Source organism: Dufourea novaeangliae, unplaced genomic scaffold (assembly GCF_001272555.1).
Source record: "Dufourea novaeangliae isolate 0120121106 unplaced genomic scaffold, ASM127255v1 scaffold439, whole genome shotgun sequence".
NCBI classification, from domain to species: domain Eukaryota; kingdom Metazoa; phylum Arthropoda; class Insecta; order Hymenoptera; family Halictidae; genus Dufourea; species Dufourea novaeangliae.
In genome coordinates this window covers 379,942-390,966 of record NW_015374327.1, presented here as the reverse complement: position 1 = coordinate 390,966, position 11,025 = coordinate 379,942, and the positions used below count along the sequence as shown (strand labels likewise).

The 11,025-nt window shown below is 32.6% G+C and overlaps 3 protein-coding genes across 3 annotated transcripts; 2 read left to right on the top strand and 1 right to left on the bottom strand.

The window, feature by feature from the left end:
* Positions 1–1,021: 1,021 nt before the first annotated feature.
* On the top strand, positions 1,022–2,449 carry LOC107192934 (uncharacterized protein C19orf47). Its single transcript, XM_015582290.1, has 3 exons — positions 1,022–1,094; positions 1,174–2,229; positions 2,307–2,449. The coding sequence occupies exons 1-3, from the start codon at positions 1,076–1,078 to the stop codon at positions 2,447–2,449; spliced, it is 1,218 nt and encodes a 405-aa protein (XP_015437776.1). The 5' UTR covers positions 1,022–1,075.
* Positions 2,450–3,665: 1,216 nt separating this feature from the next.
* LOC107192945 lies at positions 3,666–5,790 on the bottom strand. The gene is made up of 3 exons (XM_015582306.1): positions 4,912–5,790; positions 4,199–4,743; positions 3,666–4,109 (listed from the first exon to the last, which is right to left on the bottom strand). Exons 1-2 carry the CDS (start codon positions 5,579–5,581, stop codon positions 4,331–4,333), a joined length of 1,083 nt encoding a protein of 360 aa, XP_015437792.1. The 5' UTR covers positions 5,582–5,790; the 3' UTR covers positions 3,666–4,109; positions 4,199–4,330.
* Positions 5,791–7,492: 1,702 nt separating this feature from the next.
* LOC107192883 (probable cytosolic oligopeptidase A) lies at positions 7,493–10,857 on the top strand. The gene is made up of 11 exons (XM_015582232.1): positions 7,493–7,695; positions 8,041–8,204; positions 8,306–8,700; positions 8,757–8,913; positions 9,001–9,237; positions 9,312–9,438; positions 9,525–9,912; positions 9,981–10,093; positions 10,163–10,330; positions 10,396–10,527; positions 10,605–10,857. Exons 1-11 carry the CDS (start codon positions 7,592–7,594, stop codon positions 10,855–10,857), a joined length of 2,238 nt encoding a protein of 745 aa, XP_015437718.1. The 5' UTR covers positions 7,493–7,591.
* The last annotated feature ends 168 nt before the right edge of the window (positions 10,858–11,025 follow it).

The window sequence follows — 11,025 nt, the reverse complement described above, 5'->3', positions numbered from 1 at the left end:
TCACCGGAACGTAACAGATATTTGATTCATACTTGGAACTGACGATATAGTGAGGTAGTAAACCTAGTGGAACTATAAACAGATGCTCCTTTTGCGGGTCCCACCCAACGGTGGTTTCCAGGCTCACGACCGGCTTTAGTATTTCAAAGATGTTCAAAACTGATCTAAGAAGAAAACTAATTTAGAAAGTAAATAGATACTCCGTACAGTATTAGAATAGATGTCAGTTTTCCGCAGTCATGGTACCTTTTGTTGACTGCAAGATCCAAACCTATCTTTGTGATCTATCGGGGTTTACTAGTTCACCATATCATTACCAACAGGTATACTTAACGTAAAAATTAAGGCTTACGCTCCACATAAAACCAGACATTTCATAAATAGAATAATTCAATTGCATTTGAATATAATTTTAGTTTAATAGTTTAAAAATAAATTCCTTTACTTCCAGAAATAAGTGGAGTTCACTCATTTTTAATAAATTTTTGTAGTGTAGAAATTGCGGTTTTATTGTTTAATGATCTTGATTCTTCGACAATTTTTAAAAAGAATGTATATAAACAAAAACGTTATCATAATGAATGAGTATTTTAAACTATCCGTGAACACTTCATTCGTGCGTTGCCTAGAGAGCTGTGCCATCTAGTAACCAGTCCCCACAACTTCGTACATCTTGCTGAACTGTTCAGCCTGAACATTCTAATTTCATTTATGGTTCCGTTTGTGTACATATAAATATCCGTATATTATATATAGAAAAATGGACATGAATAGATCTGAAATCTCGTACGATGGAATGTTGATGTTTGTTACCATTTTTTAAATGTATTTTGTGATAATTATTTAAAAGTGTATACTCGTGTATTTAAAAAAATTGTTACTCAAAATAGCATTGTGCGTTTACAGATGAAATATATTTTCTTCTTGTAAACGAAATTCTCTAGAGAAAATTTAGTTTTGTAAAATATGTGAAACAGTGTTGATTAATTTCTCACAAAAAGTGCATGTTTACTGAAAAAGAAATTATTTGTGAGGTATTATCGAGTAAAATATTCGAAATAACCTAACCGGTAAAATGGCATCATCTTTATCAGGTACTCGCAATATTCTTTAATGGTTTTCTTATTTCTGAGACGTGTTTTCGACAACATTATTTTTGTTTTCTCTTTATAGCATACTGGGTGAAGTTTTTCAAGGGTGCTGGATTTCCTCAAGATGTAGCTACAAAGCATGCTGTTGTATTTTCTAATAATCGCATTAAACCAGATATGTTGCCAGATTTAGACAAGCCTAGTCTGAAAGAAATGGGTATAACATTAATGGGAGACATGATTGCTATTCTGAGGTATGCAAAAAAAGTGGTGGAAGAAACAACATGCGAGAGATTCCTTGTAGATTCTGAAGATTCTTCTACAACCCCCAAGCAAGTTATGAAAAAAACAGTAACTAAGGCACCTATTAAAACAGTGACTTCAAAAGTTACATCTGATGCTGTAGCTATAAAGAAAATTGTGAAAGTTCCAGTGAGTTCGGTGAAAAAAACTGTCACTGTTAAGAAACCAGTATCAACATCTACTGAAGTAATACCAGACTTTACCACACAAAAAAAACAAACTATTCTTAAGAGAAAATTAGAAGAAGATGAATATGATAGTAACAATGAGGATGAGTGGAATGGAAAAGTTAAAAAAGTGAAATCATTAGACATAAAGGATGATAAAGTAGGCTATACGATAGTAGTTCCAAAAGGATCAACATCTAGAAGTCAACAGATTTTTAAAAAATCTGTCGAACAAAAACGAACTGTCTTTGATAGGCTAGGTGATAGTTCTGTAACTAGTACAACAAATCTAGCAGAAACATCGCAGACATTTAATATTACTGGATTAGGAAAAGATGTGTTGAAAAGATCTGTAAGTGTCTTTAATCGGCTAGGAGATAAAGATGCCAAGAAGGACAATACAACTCAGGGAGGTATATTAAAAAATGGAACAACTGGTACAGGAATATTAAAGGCTAAAAGTCCTAGCCCAAGAACTTCAATTATTACAACTAACAAAGCAGTACCAAAAAGCATGGGGACAATGAGAGCTGATCAAGAAGCTAATAGAAAAACTATATCAAGTAATCTGTCTCAATTGGTCAAAACAACCAAGAAAATTTCTTTAAACAATATATCTTCAAATAATACTAGGATACCAAAATCCAGTGTTACATCTGGAAAATTAGGTACAGAATACAATTTTAATGCTGTAACTTTGTGTCTGTCACTGGTTCTTTAACTTCTTTATGCAATAATTTTTCAGCTTCTGAACGACTGACTTCAATACCAGCAAAAGCACGTTTGGGAGCAGTCAAATCAAGCAATGCTAAACAAGTGACTTTTGATAGAATTACAACAGTGGCGCATGTAAAAAAACCAGATGTTTTTAGTCGCCTTGGAATTTGAATTAATGTTTGAATTGCAATCAAGTTTAGTTGCAATCAAGACTTCTTTGTACAAAGTTAAATAGTTTTCTACTACATAAAGTATGAAAGTGCAGAAAGTAATTATTACTAACTTGTGTTAATTAAAAAGTACTACAATATGAAAATATAGATATGGAAATTCTTTGAAAAGTCTTATCAATGTTTTCTAGTAAATTGTGTAGATACATATTTTTGTTTAAAGATATGAAAACATTTAACGCGTAAGTGTAAATCACATTTTTTATTTACACAAAAGTATATAAAAATTATATTTTCAATACTGCATGTTAACATTGAACAGTGAAGTTTTTGTATACATGTTTTTATTAACATAACTATATAAACGTACACAGATATGAAAATTTAAACACAAAACAGTATAAGAACTTAATATCGGTACATTGTTTATTTAAACAACTTTCCATATAAAATTATTTACCATATTAATCAGTCTATACCTGAATGAATTTCGTTTATACACAAGAACAATCAGAAGTGCTTGTGTACTCAACATAATGGTATCTCATTTTTAACATTTATTTCTTTTATTACATACAAAATGATTTCGTTGTAATAAAAATATATAAAAATACTGTACATATTATGACGATAAAATAAATCGTCCCACCTCTTCTCTTTCAATAACAAACAAAAATATTTTACAATATTTAATTTAGTACTTCTATTACCACTTCCCAAAAATGAAAATTTTTATAAAACGGAAAAGAACAAAAATTCTGGCATTTCAAGAGCGCTTTTGCCTAGTGTTTACTCAACATACGCGATATTCAATTTTTTAATTTTACTCGTAATTACCACAAAATTCGATCAGTGGATGGAATGTTGTTCCGTATTGGCAGGAATATCCTTCGGATGGATCTGAAACGGTGGTATTATTACACTGTCTCCTCAAAATATACTGGTATTTTACTCAACCTGCTTACTGCACTGAACTTTCAAAAGAAGGGGGTGATCGTGTGCTGTACAAAATCGAAATATCGCATTCGTTATACAGTAAATAGAAAATTTTTAATTACATGAATTTAAAGCATTTGTTACCAAAGTCATATTGCCTACCTTTATGCATTATCCTTCCTAGTAAACATCAATGCCAATGTAGTTATCCTGGAAAAAGGAAACAGTTACAATCTTTCGCGGAAAGAAGTGACACGATTTTATAATACATATAAATAAATAATAGTCCTCTGGTTCATTAGTAACTATAACTAAATATAATGAAAACGTCTTACAAAAGGAATTCCTATTTCTTTCAATATCGGTATTGAAAAGTATCAGTAATGAAACCTGTGATAAATGTACTCATTAACGAATACAATGTCCTGTAACTTTACTCTCATAAAAAATGTAGTGTTTACAAAGTAAGTATACATGTGTACACATTTTGTACTAGGGTGATCCATAATAGTGTCTTATATATCATAAGAATCACCCTAGTATACGTGTATACACGTGTGTACATACAATATATGATATATGATTATATTATATATAAGTATATGTATATGTAAGTAATAAGAATATAAGATAACGCAACTTTCGCTCCACGAGGAAAATAGTTCTATAATGTTGCGATAGTAGGTAGACCTAGATGCTGACATAGATACTTCTCCCTGATGTACCTAAAAAAATACAGAACATCTACTACTGATATATGAAATATTCAGTTGCATTTCATAAAATGTCTGTAGTAGAAAAACGGAGACAATACATTATTCTATTATTTTCTTATACTTGATATCCCACTGATCGAGAAATACTTTCAGTTTCTCTGGCCAAATCTGTGATATCCTCAATAAGAGACCCATTGTCAATTAAGTTTAAATCACGATCAATTCCCCCTTCATTGTGATCCCGAGTTTTTGCTATTCAAGTGGCATATGGAACAAAATTCCAAAGATATTCTATCGGAATTAACGTGAAGACATATTCCACAATTATCTGTACTCCCAGCTATTTGTCCCTCCGTGAAGAGATTCGTTGTATCATTTAAATCATCCACTGCATTCATCATCTCATCGCATTTAGGGAGATCTTCGAATATATCCATATTGAATGAAGACAACTGATCAAAATCAATACCAATTGCATCTGTATCCTTCTTCTCAACTATATTGGATATACTGGATAAATCTATTTGATTAATTGGCAATAAGCTGTCCAAATCTTTTGTACTGTCCATATAACAATCTTCTGATATCGATTCTGTTGTTGTGTTCAACATATCTTTCTTCTTCGGACTACTCCTCGTATCAACTGCAAGATTTTTAAAACTAATATAAGTATAATCGAAATTTAAGAAAAATGAAATACTTTTATCAATATAGTAACGTTCCATTAAACAATGACTTAGACTGATGACAGTTCCAAAGGGGATCTGATGTTCGAACATTAAACAGAGTTTTACTATATAGGGATACTTACATGCGATTGGCTTCTTAGTATTCGTCTGACATTCATTTATTTGACTTTCTGTTGCATCCTGCTCAGTTAATACATCATTGTTAACATTCGTGATAAATATGTTACTATTCTGAGCATTTAATATATTCTCCTTCACATTTGTATAACAAGTACATTTGTGGTGAGTTCCCAAATCATTTGGATATTCAGATCCACGATTTGGGTATAACGAATTATTTTTCTGTGTACTCATTTTCTGGAGACCTTCGTTGATAGTTTTGAGCAATGCTGACAAACTTGTATTATTATTCAAAACACTCCTGAGGTAAGCAACCTCAGTGCTCAATCTTTTAATGTCGATACCTTGCTTCCTTATAACACTAATCAAATTCTTATTCTCTTGCTGATAAAATGACAACTTGTTTTCTATCTTTTCCACATATGCTTTTTTCCTCAGTCTATTCTCTCGAGCCATTAGAGCGTTCCTATTAAGACAGGGCCTCTTGGAGGGTCCTCTGCCTCGCTTTCGTGTTTCTAGAGGAGTCTCATTCTCAGAGACATGAGATTGTTGCTGATTCCTTAATGAATCTCTCAATCTCAATTTATATTTCGACTCGTACGTATCATCATCCTCGTCTGTCGAACTATCCCATGTGATACTCGTCCTTCCTCCTCGTAGTTTTCCCGACATTATTGCAGGTATGTTGAATTAATGTACAATGACTGAGTAGGCAAAATATGTTTTCGTCAATGTTACTTTGGAAATTGGCACTCTTTCTCAACGTTGCTATCGGCTTTCACACTTTGATCGAATAATTAAGGTCCTACTATCAACAGACTTCTTTCTTAAATGCGCAATTTTTCCACCCAATTATGATTGCCCTCAAAATATGCGCACCAAAGCAGTAAGGATCTCAAACTGAACTGAACTGAGCAAACTGTTTGTTATATAGATATGATGACGTGTATGATGGTGTATGAGGGCGCTACATAAATAGGATCGCCAGAACTTTCTCATTCATTGACTATGCAATAAAACGATTCGTCTTTTTTATCAAAATATAATTTATTCTCTAACTTGTGAATTTTTAGGATGAAATTCTTTGATATAATATAATTTGTTTTAAATCTAAATAGTATCATGTATTTGAATGTGATTGAGAGCCACTGTCATAGACAGTTAAATGCCCAACACACAAGTTGTTTCTGCGTTGAGAGACAATAAAATACAATGCTATACTTTATCTATTTATTTAAATATTTAATATAAAATTTAAAATATATAAACATAAACATATGTATAAATTCCAAACAATATCCGTCATATAAGATATACACGATAAATAAATATGTATGTCGGAACTTGATTGTAGTTTTGCGCGTTAATTTTGAATATTGAAGTTTGTTAATAATTTATTGATTATTTCAGATGTTCAGTTTTGATGTTTAATTTATCGATCCTAAGTTTTGTAGATAATTTTATTAATAAATTTATCGTTGAGTTAGCCGTGTGTACTTTTATTTATAAATCGTTGAAATTCTAATTGTACATCATACATCTCACACACACGGGGTCTCTTCAGCATGCTTCGAGGGCTCCGTGACCCCACATTCTCAGCCTACGTGATCAAAGGCGCCTCCACCGGGGCCTCCGTGTAGGGTCTATGGCGCCTCCACCGGGGCTCCGTGACCCCACACTCTCATCGCGCAGGGTCTATGGCGCCTCCACCGGGGGCTCCGTGACCCCACGCTCTTACCCCACGTGATCAATGGAGCCTCCACCGGGGCCGCCGTGCAGGGTCTATAGAGCCTCCACCGGGGGCTCCGTGACCCCACGCTCTCACCCCACGTGATCAATGTCGCCTCCACCGGGGCCTCCGTAACCCCACACTCTCACCGTGCAGGGTCTATAGCGCCTCCACCGGGGGCTCCATGACCTCACGTTCTCACTAAAGATGATGTGAACTGCTACTTGTGAATCACTCGTGATTCGATCACGTTCGTTCTCAATCACGGTAATCTTTCACAGTGATTCGTGATTTCTCGTGATCGTTTCTGATTGGTGGAGAAACCGAACAGTTCTTTACACGCGATACATAATCTGTATATTTTATATTTTATATTAACGACATCAAAACAAAAATTCGAGTTATATCGTATAAAGTGAAAGAATAATTAGAAACAATGAAGAATAATGAATAAACTAATGATTATAAATTATAATCTACATGTTATCTAGCAAATCATTCTTTTAGAATTTCTTGTTTGTTCTACTGATTTTTACAAACACAGTAATGTAATTCATCGTAAAATCATATTGAATACGTTTTTCTGTTTAAAGATTAATGACTTACGATTGCAGTGAGCAAATTCGCTCAAGATAAAAAAATCGCAATCACGGTCGTGAATGAAGTTAAATCACGATCGTGATCGTGATTCGGCGATACTGTGATAAATTACCGTTAGTGATTTTGCACGCCATCTCTAGTTAAAACACAATTACATGTACCAGGACTCTCTGTTACTTGATATAATTCATGACGAAATTAATTGTAGATAGTTACCGAAAGAGTGCGAAAGAGGCTGAAAGAGACGAAAGACAGCGAAAGAGATACAGAATCTATGGAATACAGAGTTGAATCAGAGAGATTTGTCTTTGTATAAACTATTAAAATGCAATTTATGAAAGTTTAGAAGCGCAATGTTTTTACAAAGTGCAAAAATAGTCTCATTCTATGGGAAAAGAGCTGTATTGTCTAGCAGTTCTTTTTTGAAAATACCAAAACGCAATGGTTATATAGTACTGTACGTATTATCGTAGTTACTTTTCGTAATATGGGTTATTTCATATAATTTTTCTTTGTCAATACACTGCGCAGAATATGAAGTTTTTCTCGATACTTTATGTCTGATAATTACTTAAATAATAGACTGCGGATTTTTATGTAGATCCACAGTTTTATAAAACATTTTCAAAAGATCGGAATTTAAAAGAAATCTATTTTTTAAGTTAAACGTTCTATTTAATTGCGAGGGAAATAAAAAGTTGACTGAACTTTATTAAAATTGTTATTTTGTAACATAGTTATACAATTTACGTGTTATATAAATGCATAAAATCCACAATCTAGAGATAATATTTGAAAATAGAGTTCCAGAAATTGGAGAAGATCTACCAGGGAAATATCCTTTACTTAAGGAGGATACAACTCCAGAATTCAATAGCATCACAATAGAGAAATGTATAGCTGCTATTGGAAGACAAGCTTTAGAGTTTGAAAATGGAGTTAAAACCTTGGAGAAGAAAATAGAAAGTAATTAGATTCTTTTATGTATATAAGAATATATATATATATATATATATATCTTTTCAACATATTATAATAATTGTATCATTAAGGAAGCTGTTTTTCAGATGTTGAGAATGTTTCTATACAGAATCTATTCGAAAATGTATTAAACCCTTTGGAAGAAATGTTCATATCGTTGAGTATTACATGGGGCATTGCAAAAATTTTGTATCTAGGAAATCAGAGTGTAATGCCCACGCGATATTATATAGGTATTCATGAGCGTGCTAGGAAAGCTCTTGCTGCTAAATATGTTAGCCTACCAGTCTATCAAGTATGCAAGAACATCATAAACAACAAAGAAATCGAATTGACCAATGAGCAGAGACGAATTTTATCAAAATATATATTGGAAGGAAAGCTGAATGGACTAGAATTGACTAAGAAAAATAAAGATATACTGACAGAATTGTCATATATAATAATGAACAAGTGTAAAGAATATTCAGAAAAATTACAGGTTTGTAAATGTCATTATGAAAAAAACAGTATGAATTCTAATATTCTTTTCTGTAGGTAGCTACAAATCAGTTGAAATTTACAATAAAAGATCATGCAACTGTCAGGGACTTCCCGGAAGCAGTTTTAAAAACAATGGTAAAAGATGAAACACAATTTAATGTTGGCCCTTGGACAGTAACATTAGATCCTTCTATTATGAATCCTTTTATGGGTAAAATAATGAAACATACTTCATATGTTAAGTATTACTGTAAACAAATTTACCATAAACAATTCATTTTTATTGTACACTAATTAGAATATTGTCCTGACCATTCATTGAGGTGGAAAGTTTGGGAAGCAGATGTTACCAAGGGATCTGTATTGCAAGAAAAATTATTGCAGACAAGTACACTATTAGAAGAAATTCGAGAACAAAGGAAAAAGCGGGCGAAGGTTTTAGGGTATAAAACATATGCTGATTTAAGTATGGAAACTAAGATGGCTGGAAGTTTAGAAAATATTTATAATACGTTTGATATCTTATTAGAGACAGGTAAAATTTTGCAAGACTATCAATTGAACAAGCTATAAATAAACACTATCTCTAACCTTTTTTTTTTGTTACAGCTCGTCCTGCTCAAGAATATGAAATCAAAGAACTGAGTGCATTTGCAAGAGAATATGGTTTTGAAAACAGATTACAGCTTTGGGACATACCATTTTGGAGCAGAAAGCAGCTGTATAGTGTGCAAAAGTAATTGAGAAGTGATTTTTATCTATAGACAGAGAAAGATGCAGGTCTTTGCATGTGATACCATTTCATGTTAACAATATTTCCAGATACAGAGAAGAAGATTTTAAACAATCTTTTCCATTGCCAAAAGTATTATTCGGGCTATTTGAAATAATCGAAACGTTATTTAACGTAAAAATTGTTGAAAGTAAGAAGAAACCAGATGTTTGGCACAAAGACGTTCGATACTTTGATATCTTTGACCTCAATGAATCGAGTACCAATCCTGTAGGAAGTTTCTATTTAGACCCTTATGCAAGAGGTGATGAAAAAGTGAGAATACCACAAGATTCGGGTTACATGGTGCCAATAAAGGATAGAAGCAAAGCAAGTGGAACAAAACCATTAGTTGCTTTGATATTCAACTTTCAACCACCACTTGGCGAAGAACCTTCCTACCTTTCCTTCAAGGATGTTAAAACCATTTTTCGGAAGGTAATTTTTCATACGTAGAGATAATGTATCTGATATACATATTTTCTGCTTTACTTTTTGTTACTCAGTTTGGACATATGTTACAACACACGTTAACAACGGTGGAGTATGCAGAAATAACTGGACTTACAAATGTAGAATGGGACGCAACATTTATCTCGGATTACTTCTTTGAAAATTTGTACATACCACATTTCGTTTATTAATTTTAAATGTTGTTTCGTATGAATAATATCTTGGTTTTCGTCAGGTTGTATGAACCGTCGCATTTACAACGAATCTCCTCCCATCAAGATACAAAGGAACCATTATCCATGGAAATGATCCAAATACTGAGAAACATGAAATTGCATTTAGCTGGTTATAAATTATGTAGGGAACTGTATTTATCACGATTCGACTTAGAATTGTACACTAGGTAAGATTGAATACTGAAATATGTTAATATAATCTATTAAATAATTTTTCTTTTTAACCTTTTAGCGAAGAATTTTGGCTTAACATAATGAAACGCTTGTGGGACAAACACTTTGTTATTTCACGAAACAAGATGGATTGTCATGTCTGTTCGTTCGAAAAGATTTTTAGTGGAGATTGGGCAGCTTCTTATTACAGGTGAGACACGAGAGACATTTAGAATATAGATAATGAAGAGTTTCAAAATCATGAATATTAAATAAATTTTGTTACAGTGATATTTGGTCACAAATGATCGCAGCCGATTTATACAGTGCTTTTAACGAGACATCTTCTAATAACGAGAATGCAATGAAAGAAATTGGAAGCAGATATCGTGCAACGTTTTTAGCTGTTGGAGGTAGTCAACCAATGAGTGAAGTTTTCAGGAAATTCAGAGGAAGAGACCCCAATCCAAAGGCACTTTTGAGAAGTTTGGAATTGAATGTTAAAGCTAGTATGATACAATCTAATACTGAGCAGAATTAAAAGTAATGAAGTATTATAATGTAAAAACTTAATTTTTTTCTTTGTATAATAGACAATGAAATGTAATTTATATAAATATGAATATTGTAAAAAGTTTGTTTTCATTGCACAAGTTTATTGTGATTTTTAATTATTTACAATACTCAGTGTAGTATATTCTATAACAAG